This window comes from Melospiza melodia, chromosome Z, assembly GCF_035770615.1.
Source record: "Melospiza melodia melodia isolate bMelMel2 chromosome Z, bMelMel2.pri, whole genome shotgun sequence".
Taxonomy (NCBI): Eukaryota; Metazoa; Chordata; class Aves; order Passeriformes; family Passerellidae; genus Melospiza; species Melospiza melodia.
Window position 1 is genome coordinate 17,335,804 of NC_086226.1, and position 24,974 is coordinate 17,360,777.

General features: G+C 37.2%; 1 protein-coding gene across 1 annotated transcript in view; it reads left to right on the forward strand.

Moving 5' to 3' along the window:
* Nucleotides 1-24,974, forward strand: part of MCTP1 (multiple C2 and transmembrane domain containing 1) — a 216,462-nt gene that overhangs the window by 171,391 nt on the left and 20,097 nt on the right. Inside the window, exon 17 of the mRNA XM_063180010.1 lies at nucleotides 8,062-8,115. Coding sequence (XP_063036080.1) covers nucleotides 8,062-8,115 — 54 coding nt within the window. The remainder of the gene's footprint in view (nucleotides 1-8,061; nucleotides 8,116-24,974) is intronic.

Below are 24,974 nucleotides of genomic sequence, written 5' to 3' on the forward strand. Positions count from 1 at the left end.
CAGGACAAACACCAAGTGCTTCAGATCCCTTGCCAATGTGGTGCTTTGGGGTTTTGAGCTTCAAGTCCAGAAATTCTGTTCTGCCAGGGAATCTGCAGAGATTTCTAACTGCAGACTAAATTCTTGCTGAATTATTGGAAAATAATTCTTGTGAATTATTGGAAAAAATAAATGTCTGGAGTATGTCATTTGCAAAAGATACAAAAGGATGTTGTCAGGTGAGCAAGTACATCTTGCGTGCCTTCTGATTGTACTTTCCTGAGAAGTTTTGCCTCTGGTATGATAGCAATGGCAGCAGCCACAAACACCCCCCGAGCATGAGAGCTGCTGGGAGCACACAGTTAGCCACAGAACAGTATGTGTGTGAAGCTAACCAGATTTATGACTCTAAGGAAGAAAAGCATGATTGTTTTTATAAAATTATTTTCAATGTTATGCAGAACTGATTTTACCTTGTATTTTCTAGCTCCTAACTAATCATAAACTTTGCCTTCATTCATTATCAATAAAATAAGTTAGAAGGGCTTTTGCAGATGAGTTGTAATCGGTATGTGTGGGCAGGGTGGGTGCTGTCGAAGAAAATGTGGCAAAATGTGACTGAATATTATGTAATCCACTAAGAATCATTGTTGTCTCCACACAGATGTTTAGGTTTTTTTCTATGTGATTGTGATCCATATAGTCAAGAAGTAAATATATAATGTAGCGCTCCACAATGGGACGGGATGGGTTTTCTTTTAATATATCGGAACAGATACATGAAAATGTCAGCTTAATCATGCATTGAAATTTTGTTGATCAAGTCTAATTTTTATGACCACACATAATCACTGAAGCTGGACAAATTTGCTCTAGATTGCATCGTAATGTTTGCTGCATTTAAGTGGAGAATTATCTTTATGAAACATCCTCTCCATAATTTGCCATTAAATGAGACTTGAACAAATCAACATAAATCTTACATAAAGGTTATTTAACTAAATGTTGGTACTATAAATATTTTGAATGCATTGGGCATCAATTCAATTCAACAGTCCCACAGTACACTATGTAAAGATCTACATTGGCCAGTAGGCATTTCTCTTCTGCAGCATAACAGAAAAATATGGTGCTCCAAGTGGCTGTCTGGGCTACAGATAAAAGAGGCTGTCCATGCTGCCGTCATAATTCCTGTGCCAGAGGTTTGCTCACAGTAGCAGAGTACGTAGTAAACTCCTTGGTAAAACTTTACATGCCTGTTCTTACCCCAGCAACAGCTGCAAAACCCAAACGCACTACAGAATTGGAAAGCCTTGGCTTGTTTTGGCAATCTGAAAAGGCCAAAACCAAAACCCTGCTCTAAATATCTCCAGCATTCTTTTAAAATTAGATCTTTTTTTCCTGTTCTTTTAAAATAGGATCTTTTTTTCTGTCAAAAAACAGCTGTTTTTTTAATTTAAATTTTACCACTTTTTATTTCCATGGTCTTTCAGTATTGCTGGCATCTAAAATAAAAATTGAAGTTCACAGCACAGAGGAAGCATTTTTTGTATGAGGCTGTTATAATGATTTTTTTTTTTTTTGCATTTGCCTGAAGGTTTAAATGGCAACAAGATTCCTAGACAGATTGTAGTGGCTATTATAAATAATCAGTACTACATAACCTAATATCAGTTTAGTTTCTAGAAAAAATTCCCATAGTAATGTGAGATTTTTATCAATTTTTGTTTGACTTTCTATTACTTCAGCACATTTTCATTGAGCCACGACTTTAAGGATTTTTGGATTTTACAGTATTTACAGAAATATATAAATACCAGGGCAAAAAATAGCTAACTGAAATTACAATATGTGTATTACATACATTTTCACCTAAAACATGAAATACAAATTTTTTGTACCAAAAAGTTAGCTTCAAATCTGAATGTAACGGAGCACATCCATAAGATTATATAACTTGGACAAATGCTATTTTGTGACAGAAGGATATCTGGTTCTACTCAAATCTGGAAACAATATATTTGAAAAGAAATAATAATAACAACCTATAATGAGACATTGTGTTCTTTATAAGATAGTTTATCATAAGGTTTTGCCTAAGAATTCTAGTTTGCAATTATTTTGTGAAGGTGTTATTTTTAATACTCCTGCATAGTAATCTTTCAGTGATACTTAGCAAAGCAAAGAATGCAGTTGTTTTTATTCTGCTGAAGTAAAAATAACTGCATTCTGAGAGATCTGACATTTCAAGTGTACAGTACATATTGAAACCTTTAGATGGAGACATACTTCAAATAAACACCTAATATTCAGTTCACAGTGCATTGTGTAAATACAAAAGAAAGCTAAAATAAATGAGAACCAAATATTGAAAGAAAATGAAAGAAATGTTATAGTACTTGTACCATAGTAATGTTAAAAATTACTTACTCTTAACTACATTGGCAATTGAATATTGATGGTGTATCAAGCTGGCAACAGCAAAAAGATTACATGTTCTTGTATAATCAACTCTATTTACGACTGAAACATGTTCCCAAGAAATGTATTATACTGTAAATAAAAATTCATTGTTGGCATTACAGAACTCAGTGTAATCAGCAGCATGCATCAAAAGGCCTAGACTACTACTAGCCATAGTAGTCTCATTTCCTATTAAGAATCAGACTAAATTACATTATGAGCCCTTTCCAGAATAAGCTAACAAAATGCATTCTGGTAGAAGAAATAATTTGAGTGCCAATGTAAAAAATAGCAAGTAATTTAGTAGAAAAGTACTAATGTTTTTGTTTTTATTCTTCTGTCTTCTGTACTGCAATATATTCAATGTTACTGAGAAGCTTATCACACTATCACATCTAGTAGTTCAGTTATTCCAAGTTCAAAATGTATAAATCTGGTTGGACACAGATACACTGCACTCCTAAATCAGAATCTGGTAATTTGATTTTTATTTTCCTTAAAATGTGGTATAAAAGTTGGACATTTTTATGAAGAATTATCTTCCATAAAGTTTCTCCTTGACAATTCCATAAAAGAAGCAGATGTCATATTGTGAAGATGAGCACATAACTGCTGCTGTAGTGAGCTTGTGGACAATGGGTATCTTTCCTTCAAATTAAGTACCAGGAAATTATCTGAAAAAGCCCGTGGTTTTATGCATCCTTCTTAATCCATACAAATTGCATAATTTTATATTACATGTACAGCTATACACTGAGTTACATGGTTCACAAACTTACAGTACATTTCATGTCAGGACAATATGAAATCCAGACAGTCCTGAACAGGGTCATTCTGACTACTTTTATTGCACATCTAAAATGCATTTAAATGCAATTTGGAACCAAATTTCAACCTCACTTTGATTTCTTTTATAGTTTAAATACTTATGTATGAATATACAAGTGTCTGCAGATATTTTGAAATCATATGTAGATATTTGGTGTTGTTTTTATTGGAAACTACCTAGCTTTGAAGGACTATGTCAAGAAAGATCTAAGCAGATTTAGAGAAGTTCTAATGAGGGGCATTGAAGTATTAAGGTAACAGTCATCATGGCTTTCTGCAGTTAGTGCCCTTTTTTTCCCCCCTTTTCTTTATATTACATCTCAGTGCAGAGCAAATATCTGCTATTATTAACATGTAAAGACATCAGAGTATCTAATGTGCAGGTTTGTGTTTTTTTGATCAGCTGAAAAACATAGAACAGAGACAATTATAGATGCTTTGCACACAGTGAGAAATGACAGGCTGATGCTAAGAGAGAAGGACCTTTCATTAGAGGTGGTGTTAAGTTTCAGTGTATCACTTTGTCACTGATTCTTTAGATTCAGGAGGTATTTCTAAGTCCTCTACAGCTGTAGGGCTTTGATTTAACATGCCTGTAAAAAACTAGAATCTAACTCTGCTTTGCAGGTGTTGAGGTTAGAAGTCAAAGTGAATTATTTTCTCAGCAATTCTATCCTCTTTGTTAGTCAGTAGATCTTTACAATAAATGCAATTTGTATTTAATGCCAGTTTACTCAGAAGACTGCATGTTAGCCCACAGATGCTGAGATTTTCTTTGGTGTGCAAATGTGATGGTCGTGCTTCCTTCTGGTGACCTGGTTTATGGCATCTGCTGTGACAGAGCAATGGTTCTCCAATCTTACATGGATTATGAGTTGTACGGTATTTTTGACCTGCATTTCTTGAAGATGTTGGGAATGGATCAGGAATAATGGCAGTACATAGGAATTAGATTACATGCTGCTTCTGATTTATAAGCTTTTAATAGGGATGTATTGCAGAGGAAGGGACTTACTTTTCAACATTTAAACATCATCTCCTTCTCTTTGGCTGTGAAGTAGCTTATGTGTTGTATTTGAGGCCATCTATGTGTGTTTTTTTTCAAAATGTCATGTGTATTCTCACTACATTCAAGGGACAGTACCAAGAAATTTCTTTCAAGACCTTCTACCAGTATGCAGCATATAAGTCTGTGACAAATGATGTTAGAGAAGGTCATGTCACTTTTAGCTGCTTACATTGGATCCTTGATTTCCCTAGTGCCCTCCCATAGTTTGACTAATACTATTTGATTTCAAACGAGTTATCAGAAGGCATCATTTAGAGTGAATGTTCTAAGGACAATGTAAGATTTTTGCCACAGAATTTTTATTAAAATAAATGTAACATTGCATTTTATCTTTATGCGTTTTATTGCCCACCTTCTCTCTCCTCTCCCTCCTTCTCCACCATGTCGCTTCCTCCCTTATACCTCCTCCATGTATAATGCTTGACATAAGGATCCAAATAACTACTGTATTACTTCCAAACAGAGTGGCATGTGCACTTTATTTGAAAAGAAATGAGGTAGAATCAAAGGATAAAAAAATCCATTGTGGTTTTTTTTTTCTACTGTATTCTTAATACAATGTTAAACTGGAACCTGTGTTCAGATCTACCGTACCTCTCTTGAACTGCCTTGCTTTGTTCTGGATTAGACTTTACTTCAGTACACAGCTTTTGTAAGGCTTCAGTGTTCCAGTGATTCATATGTCATATGATTATGACGAATCTGCTTTCCTTGTTTTAATTTGTGGCCAACACTTGTTTTGGTGCTTTTATGAATTGTGTTATCATATCCATATTGCCTTAATGCTTGTGTGTTGTTGGGGTTTTTTCTTTTAACCCTTTCTTTTGAATTTCAAGACAAGTGAAAGCATGGGCTGTGTTTCATATACGTCAAAGAATTATTTATGCATCTTGGGTATTGGCACATTTTCATTGCATTTTATTTTCCGACAAATACTGGATTCTGGTTTTCTTTCCAAACAATTCAGTACTCCAAATCTAAAGGTAACTGATAGCATGGCTAAACTAGAAATAGAGCATAGAAGGAGCAAATAGAGCAAAAAATGGAATGGAGGAGATGGAAGTCAAGGCTTAGTCTAACACTTCATGTAATTTCAAAGGATTTTTTATGCCCTTTGAACAAGTTAACATTTTGCCTCTCTACAGAAGCTTGTAAAGTAGTCCGAGATCCTTAGATGTGGGGAAAAAAACCTCACACCTGAATCCGAAGTGTTATTATCTGAATAATTTAGAATTATTGTCATGAAGTTATTTCTGTGATGTGCCCTCATTTACAACAATTTTAGAGATTTCCAGTTCAACTAATTGTCACAATGCTAATTTGAATGCTAATGTGAGATTGGCATCTTCAATAGGATATTCAACCTTCCCAAGACAAGGAATTTTTGGATGTACATAAAAGAAATGTTTAAGTGTTTAGGGAATATTAATGTTGAAAAGTGAGAGACCTACTGACTTTGTGAGCTCTGGGCATTAGGCAGTATGTGAGTCAACAGATCTGATTTATATCTAGGGCTTTAGTTAACTAATGGTATAGCTAAATGGGTGTTTTGCATGTGTGCTTTTTTGCAGAAAAACTGATCTAAGAGAGTTTCCGTCTTGCTGCAGCCCTTAAAAGCTTGCTTTCCTCCTCCTTTCTCAGTTTACCATTTTCTTTGTAGAGCTGGTGAAGCTGCTCAGTAAACTGGGTCACTGGAACCAGCTGCATTAAAGGTTTGAGAATGTGTTTTTTTGAAGAACTCAGTTACTCCAGCGATGCAGTTTACAGCTCAGCTCCCCAAAGACTTGGAACAGCCCAGGGATTATAGCAATGAGCAATCAGGAGAGGAACAAGAAGATGATGCAGGTGCATGGGAAACAGAAAATGCCTTTGTTTCCAATGGTCAGTGGTCAGTGAAGACTGGATCATTCAGACACCTCTAAATGGGATGTAAAAGGCATATTGAATTAAGCAGGAGCTACATCTGTTTCAGCAACATGCTCTCAACATTTCCCTGTGATCAAAACTGTCTTTGATCCCCCTTCTTTGACAGATGAAGCAGAGTTGGCCTAAAAGGCCAGTAGGCTGGTGCCAGGCTGCAGTCAGGCTCCAGTAAGGCTCCTCCTGCTAAAATTGTTATTCTGGGCATGGAAGAATGCAAGAGTAATTCCTTCATTTCTCAAGTCATGCTTCCCTCTCATGGTTTAGGACATGCTTCCTCTTTATGGTTTCTTTGCATTTCTAGTTTTATCTCATTCACACCTCCAGGACAGAGCAGCAAGTAGGCAGAACTGGAGGTTCCCCTCCAAATTACTGTTGTTACAGGGTTCAAACAAGGAGAAATAGCTGAAACTGCAAATGTTTTGAACTGTGTGGGTGACTTTCATGTATTCACAGTGCTCTACTAGATGGGCATGTTACATCAAACCATATGTTGTTTACTCATTGCATGGGCCCATGTAACATGGCTAATTGGGACCTTGTGAAGGTACAGCTAACTTTGGGGAAGTAGAAAGATTCACGTGCTTTTATTTTTCAGTTATTCTTTTACCTGAATTTAATTCTTGGATAAAATCCCTTAAGTACTTGTACATGGATGTGTGAACACCCTTGCAGCATTGTCTGAGGGGGTGGCTATGAAGTTTAATTTTAGTGTGTTGCCTTGAATCACAAAAATTGTTTCGTATCAGTGAGTTTTACCTCCACTTTTCCTCTTTATGCATACTTTATAATACATAGTATAAAATATTTGCACCCATAATAAGACACTGGGCTGGTTGGATCTTTGCTGACCTTCATTATGGATTTTCTTGTATCCTAATAGGTACTTACAAATATATATACATAAAGATATAATGAAGCAAACTGTTTTCTGGTTATAAGGAGGTACAGCTTGCTTTCTATCAACAGAGACTCCTCCTGTTAGTGTCATTGATCACAGTGTTGAGAGAGAGAGATATTTAAGTCCGAATCTGCCATGGTCCATCTTTGGAAATCATTTGATCTCTCTGTAAACTAAACTTAGTGGTTTATTTCATGCTGATGGCATGATTAATAATTATTAATATTTGTAGAAAGAATTTAATGTATTTTTATATTTCATGGTGTTGGACTGAAAAACTATATATGGAAAAATACGTAGATGCAGACGTGTGGCAGGTGCAGCTTGCAATTAATGTGCATAAAGTTAGATGCACAGATTGTACAAAATCATTATTAAAGAAACAGAGGGCTAATGTTGATAGAGCATATGGTGTATATCACTGTTGAACATGATAGGGAGATAAACTACTGTGAATTTATTTCTGGCTTTGTATTCTTCAAGAATCTCTTGGTGAATACTGTAAATTCTGTTAAAAGTGTTGACCTTTTATGTAGGTAACCATAAATTTGAAGTGAGCATGTGTGTGCTGCATGGGCACCAGAGGAGCTGACAAAGGATTCCTTTAGTTAGAGCTGGCATATACTGAATTTTGAACTACCTTTTAAATACTTAAATTGTCAGGCAAGCGTTTGCAAAGGAAGGGTTTTCAGTATATAATTCCCCAATGTAGGTCAATTAAAGTTATAACACTTTCCTAAATTTGAATCACTAGATCAAGTGTTTTTTCCTAGTTGTACATTTTCCCTCTGTGCATTTATTTCAAATGTTAATAAAGTTTTCATCTACAAAAGGCTTAGAATTGACAGAACAAAACTCTTTCTTTTTAAATGATGACAACTACTACTGTTTCTGTCTGCAGGTAGTGGAGGACATGCTAGAGGACGAGGAAGAAGAGGATGACAGAGATGACAAGGTAATTATCTTTCCTAGCACTTGGGTATCTGGGGATCGGAGAATTTAGACATGACACTGTTTTTACCGACAGTTAAAAAAGGAGTTGATGTGTTTTAGTCCAGAAAATTGGACAGAGTTGTTTATCATCCTCTAATAATAGGTATAGCATGTTGAGGGAAAGGTTAGAGGACTATAAATCCTGCTTCCTTTTTATTTTTCTGTTTTTGTTTTTTTTTCTTCTTCTTCTTCTTCTTCTTTTTCGTCTCCTTTTTTTCATCATCATCTTCTTTTTCTTCTTCTTCTCCTTTCTTCTTATTTTTTCTTTTTTCTTTCTTCTTCTTCTTATTTTTGCTTTTTCTCTTCCTTTTCCTTTTTATTTTTTTTCCTTTTCTTGGTCCAGAGCTGGATCAAATATTTTTTTTTCTGCTAGGAACAAGAGTACCTCTGCCAGTCTGGAACTTGATAGCTCTTGTGAAGACAACAGATTTTGAAGTACAAAAATTCCTCCTGTCTTTAGTACTACAAATAGGGCTGCATTTCAGGGGGAAAATGGTGTGGAAATAGGAACTCTATGCTGGTTAAGGATGGAATATTGGCATCTAAAATTTTCAAAGAATTGCTGGATAGAAGAATGTTTTGGAATATGACATTTAAATAATCACAATTCTTTATAGATATCCCTTTGATTTGAAGTTTGCATTGTGGCCCTGCAAGCTGGGAAACCACAGCAGATCATTCATCTGCTTGAGTGGATGTGATTCAGTTTAGATGCTGCCAGCTAGGTTGAGGATTGCAACCACAGTAAATAACTCATTTCCACATATCATTGAGCCAAGCCATGGGGCTTCTTGGATTGGTTGTCCCCCAGAGAGAGGGAAAAACCAAAGAAAATAAATCTGAATGACCTTGCACCACTTCTGATGAGATGAGTGAAGACAGCCCAATACTTGCTGGTATTTTCCTATCAGAAGGGTTATATTTGTGGAAGAAAATAAAAAAGAAGAATATAGATAGTTTTACAACAACTCTGTATTAAAATTCAGATTATTTTGACCTTCACAGATGTTCCCCCACTTCTGTTGTAATATAGCATATTTTTTTTTTTCTGAGAGGAGAGAAACAGTGCATCTTAATTTATGCTCTTGACCTTTTTTTTCTGGCTGAGATGTACATTTATACACCCCTGTAAGAATTCATATGCTGGCAGCAGCATTTGAAATGTCAGAAAATTCACTATAATTAGTTAATTCCTCAATGATTATTTTTCTGTTAGCTAACACCTAACATGTAAGAGATGATCAAAAAATAAGAGTATTTCCTTGTTCCCTTGCCAGGTCAAACACTTTACAATTTATATGAGAAATTCTTCTGTACGTCACCTAAATTGTTAGCTACATAATCTCATAACACTGTACTAACAAAATCTTTTACAAAACATATGGGATGTTTTTTTATGTTAAATGATGTGAGCATCCATTTCTAGCAATAAAATATATGATTGATTGTAAAAGTCCATCATGTAGTTATGGAGGGCTTGAATTTTATCTCAATATGCTAGCTTTGAGTCATCATTTGTTTTCTGATAGACACTGATTCACCATCCATTTCAGGCCATTTTCTCCTGTTTGTTTCTGCTGATGCAAATGTGTCATACCAGTAGTGTGCGTATTCCTGGATATTTTAACCACGGTGATTAGTTCACAAAGAATAGTACTTGACTGCTTGTAGATTAAACCAGCCTGTGTAGTTACTGCTTGGTGGGTTTTGGAAATTGCCAAACAAACTCCTTTAATAGAGAAGATGAAGGCAGAGGTCAGCCCCTCCTTCCCCCCAGTTCTCTGGTGAGTCTCTGAGCAAACACCCCTAATTAGAAATATCACTCTAGGTTTCAACGTTATGATCTAATATTCAGCTTTCTCAAACTGACACCAGAGTTCAAACATTTTTTTAGATCTAGTTACCAAGGTTGAATTAAAGTGAGTACTGACATTACTGTGCATTCAGTGAACCCTTTTATTGAATATTTAAGAGCTGTTTTTTTATAGAGAAGGTGTTAAGGTTGATTTTCATGAATTCAAAGCTGTCTTCATTATTGCAAATGTTTTGAGCTCTCAAGATTAAATATGCTATTTGAATTGGAAAAAAACCCCTGCACTTTTTAGAACAAGCATGTATAGACTATCTGTTTATTCAAGATGTTTGCAGTGGGCGTTATTTTGCACTAGGATAAATAGTAAGCACATGGTTAGGATTAATTTGTTTGTTGTTAGAAGCTGTTTTTCCTTTCTGGTGCACTAGACGTACTCTCTTAACTCCTGCTGTTCCTCTTACATCTTTTGACTAAATGGAGGTGTGCAGTTTTGTGTTTAGTTTGTGTGTGTTTTCTTAAAGCTGTATGCTAAAGGAATTTTTGTGAGAAAACAAATGCATGTTTTGTAACACCAGCTGGTAGTGGCCTTTGGCTTTTATTATTTCTCTGGTTTTTTTCATGTGGTATAATAGAAAACTCAGGAAAATTGGTCTTGTTATGCAAAGAAGGTTACAAGATTCATAAATGTGCCAAACCCTTATTTTCATTAAAACTGAAGCATATGTTGCAAATATGTAAAATATGCCCCAGCCGTTTGACCATGGCCAGTGTCTTTGCTCCGTGATTACCACAAGGAAGCTATTAGTCCTGTAACCTTTGGACTTTATGATCAATAGGGTATTACATGGCATGGAACTGGAGCACCTGTTTTCCATTTAGTAAAGGCTCCTTGCAGGCTTTACCTAAACCTATCCATATGTTTTGTCTTATCAGATTGTTGGGCGATTATGAAAAGTGCCTTTCTTTAGAGCTGATTTGGGTATCAGTGACTTGCTACGTGACGACCTCGGTGTGGACATGCCCTGATGTAGGTTATGTCATGGACAGACATGGCTCGATGTCCCCAAACTGCAGTTATAGAAGTAGTAAACTGAGGATGATGAATGCCAAAATATATTAAATTAGTTAATGTAATGCATTTTATTAGTAATGGTGTGTAATACTGAGAGCAGTCTGACAAGATAGATTTGCACTACCATGTCTCATTCTAATGTCCTGCATTTTAGTAACTTCTTTCACCCTCTGCTGCAGTCAAGACAGGACTGTTAATTTAAGGCCATGTGATGTGTTTTTTTACTGGAGAATTTTAACTTTCATCTTCACTTGCAATACGAATAATGAACTAAAACAGCAGGTATGCTACTTGTATTGGTTACAAAGTGGTGCTTAGCAGTGGAACACTTTTCTCATGATTTTTTTTCATTGTCCTGTTAGGTATTTAGGAATTTTAAAAGATGTCGTTTGTTTGGCTCAGGCATTTAATACTAGATTTTTCAAGAAATAGCTTTGGATTTTGCATTCTGTATGTTCTGTAATGTTTGCTAAACCTATGCTAACCACAGATTTACAATTTAATCTGATTTTTCTTTCCTTTTTTTTTTCTTTTGGCTCCTTCCCAAACACAGACTTATATAATACCTTAGCAAATATGAGTCAGTTAAATTACATGAAGTCAAGTTATCAATAAGCTATCAAAAGGATTTTTGTGCAGTTATGTTATAATAATGTAGCAGTCAATATGGATAATCCGTGTATCTAGAATTTGTCTGTGTATCTAGGATTTAGTTTTTAAGAATTTTATATATGCTTTTCATGTACCTTTATTCTTTTAACAAACTCCAGGTAAGATTTCAGATAATCTCAAAGATTGCTCAGGTCAGCCTTTTGCTGGAAGCCCTCAGCACACCACAGAATTAGGCCACTGAAAACTGCTGCCACTGCAGGCATAAAGAGAGGAAGATACACATTATGAACACTTTTGTTTTACCTTCATCTTAACATTTTATTATGAAAAAATATTCAAAACATTTGCGGTTTTGGTTATTCTTTATCCTTTCATTCTTTGAAAAATTATTTGCAGTTCTCAGTCAATGAAATTGCACTTCAAGATAACTAAAAGCTTTTGTAATGAATTATAGTTGAATCAAAATAAAATGTATTTTAAAGCTTCTAGTCATTGCTGCTGAGAGGTATCAACTGTTCTCAAGCCAAGACAGTATCCTGTCTCAGAAGCATGCCCTGCATTTTTACTGAGAGGAGATGGTGAGGAGGAAGAAAGATAGCTCTGATGTAACCTACATTTTTATATTCTATAAAAGAGAAGATTGTAATCTACTACAGTGGCAGTTATTTTCTATAAAATAAATGGTGGGGAAATGATACAGAGAGACTGGAGTTAAAATCCCAGAACAAGTAAATCTGTTGGTCCACCTATAGCTTGATTCTACCATTATATTCTACATGAACATAGCATCTAAATACTAACTGTAAATAAAAAGTCAACAGCAGCTTCCAGTGAAAACTGTAGCTATGTATGAATCTGTTATCCTTTCAAAGCTTAGCTTATAAAACTGTGTCTACTTACAAAAAATCTCTACAACAGGGCAATCTCCAGTACATGGCTGCAGAAGTCATACTTCTCAGTACAGTTTGGTTTCAGCTCAGTTTAGTTATTCATGGAGAGATGTTGATAAGGGGTATGTAGTTTTAATAACAGTTGTACATAATGTATGGGTTGATAGTGTAGACTGCTTCAGCCTGTGCTCTGGACTATCACCTGGTTTTGATCATTGGATCACCCCCAAGTCGCAGCCATGAAGTTACTTTTGCTTGGATATACCTTAGATCCTGTGGAGCCTTTGCATAGAAAGTTTCACAAAAAAGCAGTTTTCATCCTGCCTTGTAGTGGGACATCATATAGTCTTCATCATTAACGTACACATCTTTGAAAACAGGTACTTGGACAGCCTTCTGAGAGGTTTCGTTTTAATGAGATCAGGTTTCTTTGTCCTGGTGCAGTCTTGAAATGCTATCAAAAACAGTGAAGTAAAATAAGAATTAATGAGATCAGAATCTAAGACTAATATCTGAAGTTCAGCATTTGAGGAGGGGTAGTCACAGGGGGACCATGGGTCTGTGTCTTGGTTTGAGACAATTTAAAGAATACTCTGGAATGAGCTGTCTCCTTTATAGGTTTAACCAGTCCCTTTCCACCACTAAGGAATGAAGGAAAGTAGAGATAAGTGAAAAAAACAGCAGTTTACTAACAAGAGTAACAGCAACAGGCAAAAAATAACAGCAAAATTGCTATATCTCGAGAATAAAGAGAGGCCCAAAAATGTTGGGGACATCCCAACACCTCCAAGGTGGCGGTCTGCAGTCGAATGCATGGTTCGATGGACAAAGCGAAAGGCGGTGTCAGCTTTCCTCCTGCCCCCTCCCGGCTCTGCTTATCTCCCCGACAGCTGGTGTTCTCTGGATCGAGGGGCCAGAACCCGGGCAGGGACTTGACCTTCCTTGCGGCAGGAGGCGCAGGACAGGGAGGCCGAGTGCTGCTCGGGGCCGGGCCGGGCTGGGCTGGGCCGGCCGCGGCCGCTGCTGCGGGGTGCGGCCTGCACGGCCCGGCCCAAACTGAAACAGCCCCTGGAAATCGCCCCAAGGCAGCCTCTCGGAGACAAGAAAAAAGGGAAAAAAACCCAAACAACCGAAAAGAGAACTCAGTAGGGGAACAAAACCTCTGCCTGAGCAACGACAAGCAAACAGCTCACGGCAAAAGGCAGGTTTTAAGAACGTTCCTAAAGCACTCCCCACACACAAGGTCCTTGTTTGAAGGGTCTTAAAGATAAGGGAACAAGCTTTGGACACAGAAAGATGTGAAATGTACTAACATTATGGATTACCCCAGGACATTCTATAAACTGTTTAATGAATTACATTTACCCTTGTACATGGTGACCAATATAGTGTGGGTGATGTTCCTTATGAAGCAATCCAAGTATAATTCAATAGATTATTAAATCAAATAAAGAATGTGTCTAAATTATGTTAGCTATTTAAGAATGGGACATACTTTTTCCTCTACACTTAATATTGTTTCTTAATGTAACTAACAGATTTAAATTCTATGAGGCCAAGCTGTTTCACCTAGGTCCTCAAAAAGTAACTTTAGGGTCTAATTAAAAACATCTGTATGGTCTTCTCCATGACTTGGAAGAGAAGTAGTAAGTGTGAAAGGAAACAACCAAAGCCCTTTACTGCTGGGTTTGCTTTGAAAAATTCGTACGTGTTCAGGTTAGTTTATACCTTAGCTCCATGTGATTTCAAATGTGGCGAGAATGGACAATCACCATTCTTCATTCTCTAACAGAATTTCTTTGAAGTAGTTTCACACAGAATCATGAAATCTGAGTTCTGTTTAAACTACTACCATGAACAAACCCCTTGCAACTCTAAGCAAGCCATGATTTGCCAGCCACCTGAATGTTTCTTCAGGTTTATTCATAACTCCATTTTTTTATTCTTCCAAAGGACAGCCCCAAACACCTTTGGAGAGATCCCTTTTGAGCATTTTCTAGAGCAAAGTGTAGAGCCCATAATATGCAACAAATTCTCTGAGTCCCACAGGAAGCAGAGATGTAAGGTCTAAGTGTGGTGGGTTGACTGTGGCTGGATGCCAGGCACCCACCAAAGCTGTTCTATCACTCCCCTCTGCATCTGGACAGGAGAAAGAAAATATAACAAAGGATTCATGGGTTAAGGTCAGGAGGAGGAGAGATCACTCACCAATTACCATTACAGGAAAAAGAGACTCAACTTGGGAATATTAATGTAATTTACTGCTACCAAAATCAGAGCAGAATAATAAGTAGAATAAATCTTAAAACTACCTCCACTTTTCTCTCCTTCCAAAGCTCTACTTCCAGTACTTCAACAGTGCAAGGAGATGGGGAATGGGGGTTACAGTCAGGTCATCACAGGTTGTCCTTGCCACTGCTCAGGAAGAAGGGTCCTTTCCCTGCTCCAGCATGGGGTCCCTCCCACAGGAGACAGTCCTTGACAAATTTCTCTACCCTGAGTCCATCCCGTAGGCAGCAATTCTCCACGGACTGCTGCAATATGGGTCACTCTTCTGCAGAGTACATTCCTTTAGGCACAGGCTCCTCCAGACTGGGTCCCTTGCAGGGATAAGAAGTCCTACCAGGAAGGCTGCTCCAGCAAGGTCTCCTCTCTTCATGGGTCTGCAGGTCCCTGCTAGGACCATGCTCCAGCGTGGGTTTCCCACAGAATCACAGCCTCCTCTCAGCCATGCACCCTTTCCAGGCTGGGTCTCCTTCCCAGGCTGCAGGTGTGGCATCTCCATGGGCTGCAGGGGCACAGCTGCTTCAGCGTGGTCTTCATCTGGGGCTACAGAGAAATCTCAGCTCTGGCTCCTGGAACACCTTCTCCCCCTCCTCTCCACTGCCTTTGATGTCTGCAAAGCTATTCCTCTCACATATTTTCATTTCATTTTCCCCTGGCCACAAAAACATTTGTGCAATATCTTTTATTTTTATTTCCCTCCTGACTACATTACCACAGAGGCATTACTGTCACTGCTGGTGGGCTCAGCCATGACCAGTGTTGGGTTCATCCTGGCTGGTATTGGCTCTGCCAAACACAGGAGGAGCTTCTCATAGAAGCCAGCTCTGTAGCCCACCCCTTCCAAAACCCGGCTATGCAAAGACATTACAGTAAATACAACTTTGGAAGCCTTGTAGAGAAAAGTGATGGTTAGGATTTGCTAGTGTGAGGTAAATGCTGCATGGACTGAGTTCCCAGTGGAGCGAGGTTGACAGAATGTATGTGGATGAGAATGAATGAGCAGCAGAGGTGATGCTGTGGGAGAAGAGGGTGCTCAACTGTGTGCAAAATGGATGCTGGATTGTAGTCCGGGTTTTCAACTTAGATTTTGTCCCGAAGGTTGCGCTACAATACAGCTGAAATTCCACAGCTTAAGCTAGGTGTTTGTCTTTGACTTCACAGATAGGCTTCTGAAGAAAATTGCAACCTCAGCTAGAAAAATTTGCCAGGACAGTTGATCAGGCTTTGCTGTGCTTTATGGAGGAAAATATAGGAATATGGGAAAATAAACTGCAAGATTATGCAAACAATATGCAACATGCATTTTGTTTACAGTTTGAAATATCTGTGTGTCAGTGGAAAATTTTATGTTGCTTACTTTATGTTGATGTGTGGATTAGTGATAAAGTTGCAGGACAGATCATCTAGGCAAAATATAATCCTGACAAAATGAAAGAAGCACCTGTGCCCGAAGTATTCAAGAACCAAATTCATCCTAGAGCAATGTGGTATGGAATTAAAAAGTTGGTGTTGTGCAGCAGCATCTAGGACACATCCACATGGTACAGAGTGGAGTCTGTCTCTACTCAGATGTAATCTGCTGGCAGATTAAGAGGCAAATTTAGCATAAAGATTTTGGACAAATAGTGCATACTGCATACTGCTTTGTTCTGTTTCTGTTTTCTTTTGTGGTAGGAATACTATGCATTTACTGATAACTACTAGGAAAGTTCCAAAAGTAAGAAGCATGTCCAAACTGCTCCTGCCTGGACTTATAAGAGGTCAAGCACTGGGACCAATTGCCAAGGGGGGCATTGGTTTTTGTATGGATTTACTGATTTTTCTGTTGAGCTGCATGCAGAAATACCAATGCCCACCCATGAACCCTGTTGGAGCAGCTGTGAGCTGAGGAGTCTGCAGGAACTAGAGCTGGAACTGGGCGAAAGAGTAGGAGAAATAAGATATAAAATTAAACACACACAAGCTAGGGAGCAGGAATGACCAGTCCTTGGGCAGGCAAGGACATGATGATGCTGAGACCTGCATCAGGAGAAGGCAAGGAGGCAGGGAGAGGCCCCAAAGCCCAGGTGCAGGTGTGCTGGGGTAACAGGTGTGGATTGAACATTCAAGTAGGAATGTGCCCTGAATCTCCCAGAAATTAATTTCAGAGCAGTTGGCTTCGTCATCTCAGTAGTTCTTTGAATATAGTCCTCTGTGTACAATTTAGATAGATTTGAAAATTAGAATTTATGGCATTATAGAAAAGCAATAAATGGTTGTTTTAGCAGTCTGACTTGCTATTAAATGTGACTTAAGGACCAGTGAGGTATCAGTTTTATCTGCATGATCAGCAAATGCATGTTTGACTGGTTCAGGAGAAGTTGAGGTAAATGGTAGGTTAATGTACAGCTGTAGCAGTCTGATAGTGCAGTGTTTTTATTGATTGTCTCAGTAAATGCACCAGGGTATTAAGTTTGCTTGTCACAGTGCTCAGTGCCTGGGGTAGTTGAGCAAGTTACTTTTCCACTGAGTTGACCCCCAAGTCCCAGAGTCTTTCAATCAAACTCTTTAGATTTCATACACTGGCAATTCCTTTCCTTTTCTAATGGGCTGTATTAAAGAAAATGTGTCACCTTTTGCACCATGTAATACTAAATCAGATCAGAATTCATGCACAATTATGTCAGTGGAAATATAATATTACAGACCTGCTTATCTCAAGATAGCACATGGAAAAATAAACTTCCACAGCTGAGAGATTTCCTTGATTCTGCAGATAAGTTATTTGTAAGTAATTGAGCTGAGAAATGTATATGGATTATTTTAATACATATAAAAATATATATAGGAAAAATTACTAATAAAGATTTAAGTATTGTTTTTTTCTTCTTTCTCTTTCTCATATTTCCTTTCTGTTTTCTATATTTTCTTGGCCTGCTGAGGTGCTAAGGTAACTAAGTCCAGAATGGGAAAAACAGATTTACAGAGTTATCCTAGTAAACTATTTTTGTTCTGAAGGCTCACAGCTTTAGAAAATCAAAATGGATACCACTCCTTTACATGATGTCATAGATACTTTAATGCCAGAGTAACAGAGAGTTCTGAGAGAAAAGAATTCTATTGAAAAAGTATTGCTTTTGGTTAGTCTTTAGCAGAGTGAATAAGTCGGAACAGTATTACTAATCTGAAGCTTTCTTGCAATCAGAAATAGTAATTTAAGATCAATTGCTCAGCAGATGTGTGTTTTAGTATTTTACACAAAAGAATGGTACAATTCCTTCTACCCTCAATGTAGCCAGTGCCTTGCTATGCCTTTAATGCATGGTAATATCTGTAAATCAGAATTAACTTTGGAAAAGCCTTTTGTTGACCTTTACTTACTGTTTGAGTAAAAATTTAGATACCAACAGGAGAAGAAGAGTAGATGGAAATTCTTTCCCACTGCTAATTTGTAGTTGGATTTTTTATATTTGTAGCAAATTTGAAGTTTGTGCATATGTTCACACCAAAATATCTTCTTTTGTATTTTCTGTATTCATAGGTCTACTTTCCTTCCCTCTCTCAAAGAACTAATGCTGACTGAATATTTTAGATCAATACACAGCATATAGTGAAGATCAAGAAACAGTTTACTCAGCTATTTTTCTGAAGTATAATACCCTGCATTTGATAGAAGAATGGGTTTTCATAGTAATAGTTGTGGTTACTGTATACCCTATTAAGATTAAGATTTTATGGTCTGTTCAGGGAGTGCTTGAAGCTGCATTGTCAAAAATTACATTATATAATAAGAGTCAGTTTGTCACTAAATAATTGTTTCAAGCAGTTCTTACATTGTGTAATCCTTTTCACTCATTTACCTCAGGATATATTAATCCAGAAGAAAATGCATTTTAACACCTTGATGTTTTTAGAAAGAAGAACTTCATGCTGAATTTTGAAGTCTTAATGCATGAATACAGAAATGCCATTCCCTGAAAGTGCTAAAGATTTTTTTTTCCCCAGTGAAATGTTGTCTGTTCATTGAACATTGGAGTTTCTTTGTTTTTGAGACTGGCTGCCTTTGAAAGGTCCCACAGCAGTTTGGTCTGTGGCCATGTTTTCCTCTGATGTCAGTTAGACTTTTTAGAACTACCGTAATGCCAAAAAGGTCCAATCAAAAACTATCAGATTGAAAAGCTGCACTTCACACTGTTGAAACTCCCCAAAAGAATTTGGTGAGTATCACATCTGCTTACAAATCTTTGAATGTATATTTTTGAATGTGGTCAAATGACAGCACCCTCCTTGGGAGCCTGCTGGGAGAATAATATAGGGGAAGTTCAGCCAATTTCACAATTCAAAATTAATGCTTTGATTAGGACCTCAGTTGTCACTGCAGATAAACACTATCTATTGAGTTTGTAAACATACCATTGGCTATTAAAAGCAGGTGAGCATTACAGTGCAAGGAAAAGTAGAACAATATACAAGGTTTGATGAAAAAAATTGATTTTTTTTCCTGGATTACCAAATCAGAGTAGTTATAAAACATAGATAATAATTGTGTAGGGTTGGAGTAATTAATTTTTCATAATCTGAACATGAAAAACATTCAGAAAAAATAGTATTATCTTTTAAAAAACCCTAAAATAAAAGAATCTGCAGTATGTGACATATTACACCATATTCTTATTTCAGTGTTCCTTAACATTTTGAAAAAGGTAATTTTGAGGATGATGTCTCTAATGGCTTCCAGGGAGTTAGAAAGGATGTATTTAATCAAGGATAAGACTTTAGTTTCAGCAGAACACTGTTAAAATCATGCTCTTACAATATCCTACTTTGTTTTTCCCATCATAGGTGGAGGGGGCTTAGTCAAGAATGGGGAGCACTCCAACACTGCTATACTACCTTGGCCTTCCTGAAATGTTGTTCTTTCCCTTTAGAGATGTTGATAACACCCAGGCATTATACTTTTCTTCAGGTCTCAATATCACTGTTTGGAGTTGTATCCCAAAAAACATCTAAGGACACAAGGCAGGAGCATAGCCAGAGCTCTGACACAAGCTTACAAAGTATGATATGCTAAACACATTACCTGCTTTTGGGACACTGAAAAGTGTTTGTGCTTAGGAAAGCTTTATTTTCTTCTATTTCTGCCTTTTTTTCCCCCAAATAATTCATCCTACTCTTATGTTCTCAGAGAAAATTGAAACTCTGAATATATACACTAAATTATCTCTACCATAAACTACATATACTTCACAGCATTTAGTTGTTTTACAGGTTGAGATGCTTATTTAAACCTCTTCAGTGGTGGCTGAGGTTTTTAAAATGTTGATTGAAAGTAGTAACTGTAAGGAAAATTGAATGTGGTGTGGATGAGATTAAAACACAGTGCTGCAAAAGACAAACCTGTTTTGCTCCATAAGATTAGTCATGGTGGGGAGGGGAAAGCTCAGTGAAACTCTGCCACTGAAATCAGCCAGGGGATTTATACAATATAAATGGGAAATAAAAAGAGTTGGAAACACATGGCCATGCAGAAGGGTGTAATAGGTAATAGCCTCTTGCTACTGAGCAGATCTCAATCCTTCTGATGCTGGAGTCATCTCCTCTGGAGAAGGTAATTGTTTTTCTGCCCCCTGTTTCAAGGTAGACTCATCCTCTGGGGATGCTGGGACCCAGCAGGCTCTGCTCTGTCAGGTGCCCCCTTCCCTTCCTAGGACAAACAAGAAAAAAAGTCTTAATGATGGTAATTATTTATTAATATTAATAATATTATATATTAATGTCAATTAATTGTCAGTAGAGCTACTGATAAAGAGCTTTATCCATCTGTCTGTGGTGGGGAGCAATCTCAAAGACAGCCCTGGAAGGGTGCCCTGTCAGGTTGTGCTATCCTTAGGAGTCGGGATTTTCCCTACATTCCCTTTGTATTATTGTAACACCAGAGGGGTGTCTTCCAGATACTGGAGGAGATACGTCTGTGCTCCTTTGGTTTTGAGTAAGGCTAGTTAGTGAACTCTCTTGGTTTGTCTCCCTTGTAGCATTATATTAATATTTCCCACCACATTAGTATTTTCAGCTGCACGGGAATCAAGAGCATTAAAGTCAAAACAAAGGTGGTGAGATTTTGGGGCCAAGGCAGTGCAGGAGGGTGCCCGGTGGGAGTTGTGTGCTCAGGAGTGCCAGCTTCTACAGAGCTTGGAGTCTGAGTGAAGGCTAATATCTCAGGAGGAGGAAGAAATTACTGCACAGTACAGAGGTACTGTAGTTAGCTGATTTCTACCTAAAAAATAAGCAACCCCAAACATCCCTGCACCACCACCACCCCTGCCCTCCCCACTTCTGCATTTTGATATGTAAAACAAAGGTTCTTATGTGATTTTCTGTTTGAGATAGGATTGAAGATATTTAGGTATTAAGATTTCTTCTCTTCCCCGAGAACACCAGAGCTCTTCTTACATATTTGGTTTGCACATACTGTTATACAACTGTATAGTAAAAATGAATTTATTTCAAGCTATGGATTGGCAGAATTCACCTAAAGGAAACATAAAATAGGTCTTACAACATCAGGATTGGTGCAAGTGATTAGTGTTGCAACCATGGGCATGTCAGATGTTCTCTTAGTCTCAGTTTTTGTAACCAGAAAAAAATACACAATATAATTACATATTTATTCACCTAGGATGGGAATGGCTAGCTGAAAGTCTATTTGCAAGGCTTTTTCCTTCTAAAAGAAATCAGTGTTGTCATTGGAAGACATTTTTGTGACCCCATTTGTTCAGAAAGTTCATAGGAAATTTATTTTTACTATAAGGTTAAGGTGTTTTCATATCTGTACATTCTTCTATAGAAAGTACACAACAGTGTACTACAGTACTTCTCAGTATTTTTGTCTAGGCTAAAATGTCAGAAGTTTCATGATTCTGTCTACTGATTTCTTGTTCTACTACTACTCCTCTGAAATGTTTTAACAAATGTACAAGTGCCTCAAATAGTAAATAGGAAAGGCTTCAGCTCATAGAATCATATAGAATAGTTTAGGTCAGAAAGGATGTTTAAGATCATGCATGTGTATATTGTCTATACTTAATTTTCATAGTAAGTTTTGCTCTGTATTTTGACTGAAACTTGTGTTCAAGTTCTAAAAGATATTTTTGAAGTGCCATATTTTTGTGTGAAATGATGGATAGTTGTCCTGCCTAGTACCTTTCCTACTAGGAAAATGATGGCATATGCATTTAATTCTGCTCTTGGTTTTATTAAGTTCTTCATACTAATGCTGCTTTGTCAGCAAGGTCCACTGGTGAGTTTTTCATTGAATGGAAAAAAGAAATCCACTTTTATCAGCTTTATTTCTGCCTTTCAAGTTGTTAGAACATTTCTCTCTACAGTCTTACGAGAGTAATTAAGAGTCTCAATTTACTCTCTCTAAACCATTCATTATTTTGAGTATCTTGATTATATTCATTCATCTTCTTTGTAAATTAAAATGTCCTAGTACTTTTTGTTGCTCATCATCTTCATTTTCCTCACATAATTTTCATTATTTCAAATATCATGTCTGTTTTTCTGAATCTGATTTTTTATTTTTATTTTTTAATTTGGATTCAGTACTTTAGCTGAAATTATTAGGCTTATACAATGGCACTCAGTAAACTACTAGTGTTAGTAATTCAGTTAACTTCACTATATTCCTCAGAAGTTTGACATCACATCTTTAAGTACTTCTGTCAGCTCCAGACTGGGCATCTCAACCTTCCTTCTTTTTGATCTAGATTTATAAATATGTTAAACATCATCTCAATTATTTTTACAATTAATTGTTCAGTGTACATATATATATATAATATGCTCTTTTACTTCTTTCTTCTTGCGTAATTATTTTGATATCCTTTTTCTATTAGCAACAGCGTAACATTTCTTTTAAGCACAATGTAAATTATCATTTGCCTTCTCATTGTTTTATTTGACTGCTTTAAAATTCTGAAAAGTTTCAAGAACTTTATAATAACTAATTTGCAAATTTCAGTAGGAACTCAAAACAACCTACCCATGGACCTTGGATTTAAGATTTAATGGTTATTTCTTGCGTGTGTATACATTATGGAAGACCATGGTGAAGTTTCCATAGGGTTTGTCTGCTTCAAATCCAGTTTTGGTAAAAGAAGTTACAGAAAAAAATCAACAGAATTAATAATAACAAATTATCAGGACTGGATGATGTTTGCCTAAAAAAGCTCTGAAGGAACCTGGGGGGAAATAGTTGAAACACTAACAATGGTGTGGGTTCTTGTAGCTTATGTAAGTCCAACATAAGAGTGGGCAAACTCAGGGAAGGAAAAGCCATTGAGAGTAACTTGGAACAAACAGCGGTGGAAACTCCTGCCCCACCATTCTCTGAAAGTCTGAGAAATACTTTGAGAAGTTGGTATAACTGTTTGACCTTAGTGTGCTCATTTCTCTTGGCTGTTCTGTTTCTGCACAAGTCCACCCCGTGTTGTGTGTGAGCCATCCTTCCATCTGTTTGATAGCAAAGAACTGTGCTGAAATAGAAAGGGCTATTTTTAAGTATCACACAAAGCTGCCGCTTTTCAAAAAGCTGTTTTAATCCAGTGGAGTTGCTTATTATAGCCTCTCAGATAATTGTTGTGCCACAAAGTCTAAGCACCTCAAGTGTCTGTATGTTTAATCCCAAACTGTCAGACTAGAATAGCAGAGTTTTCTAGAAGAATGGCACTTGTTCCCTTCCATGTTTTCTCTGGGAAAAGCTTGAATATGGTATTACTTCCTAGCCAGTTGTTTCTGTGATAAAAATTTCACATCCCTTCTCCCTGCTTACTTAGTATTGCTGTGCCCTAGATATGACAAAGCGCAGATCCAGGAGAAATAATGAAATCTGCGGAGAGCAGTCACAAAGGAGGAAAAAAGATATTTTACATTGGCAGCCTTATTCCCTGCTGTTGTTGGACTGCAACTGGGTACTCAGTTTGCAGCCAAGGTTGAAAAGCCTTTCAACTTTATTTACTAGAAAATAAATAATACAAAGACTACTGAAAATTGACGAAGAGAGCTGTCATTGAATTCTTTCAGTGTGGCTGGTGGTTGTTGCTTTTCTGAGTATCACAAAAGCAAGCAATGAGCTTAAAATTTTGGAAGAAACAAGCTTTTTAAGTATGGAGGGCTAATTTGTCCTCTCTGCTGAAAAGGCCTATGTGAATAAAATAAGCTATCCTAAACAGTTTGCACCTTGTTAGGGATGATGCACTATACAACACGCATCATCAGAGCAGCAGTAGTGGAGCTGGAGAAGCAGGAGATGGCACAGTGCTTCTGCATCTGTGGACAGCTGGTGCCAGCAAACCTTTGAAGCTGATGCCTTCCTACATGGATCCCTGGCAGTTGTGAAAATGATGGAAAAGGCTCAGGAATTTAGGAAAGGAGAGAGGGTCTTCAATTCTCTTTACAATTTCCTGTTTTCTCAACTGAAAATAATTCTGTGTTCAAAAGCATCCCCTTTGAGCAGGGATGCATCATGGGTTGAATGCCAGCTCTTTTGCAGCTTTTCAGGCTAAGTGCTGTTGGGTGCCCCTTTTTGCTTATTCTAGAATCCGTCTCGTTCATTCATTTCCTTAATGTCCAATATTCACTCTGAATTGTTAAAAAGCAATGATTTGTTAGTTTGCTGTCAGCTGCAGGTTTCCCAGCCCTCCTCATCTGGCATTTGTATATCTGTTGATCTTGGTACTTTAAAGTTTTCAAATAGGCACTATGCAAGTTAGGAGATGATGGGGAAAAAAGCTAAATTGGGGAAATACATGTCACATGGTGACTGGTTAAAGTCCTTTGCTTATTTGTTTCTTCAGGAAAACAGATAAATTCTGTTTGATGCTTATTTTTTATCTTATGTTAGGTATATCTCTGCAGGGTTTTTTTCTTCTTTAGCTGCAAGATTTAGTATAAATAGTATCATCTGTGACCCAGTATGCTTCCTGTGTCATGAGTGCTTAGTAGCCCAGTTAGTCATTCACGAAGAATGACAGCTGTTTGTATTTCCTGCCATTTGTTTTATTCAACTGTCATTCCAACATTGAAGTAATCATATGGGGTTTTGTATTTATTTTAACAACATTTTGCTTTCCTTTTTCCTTCTAAAGCAGCTCCATTCATTATTAGTT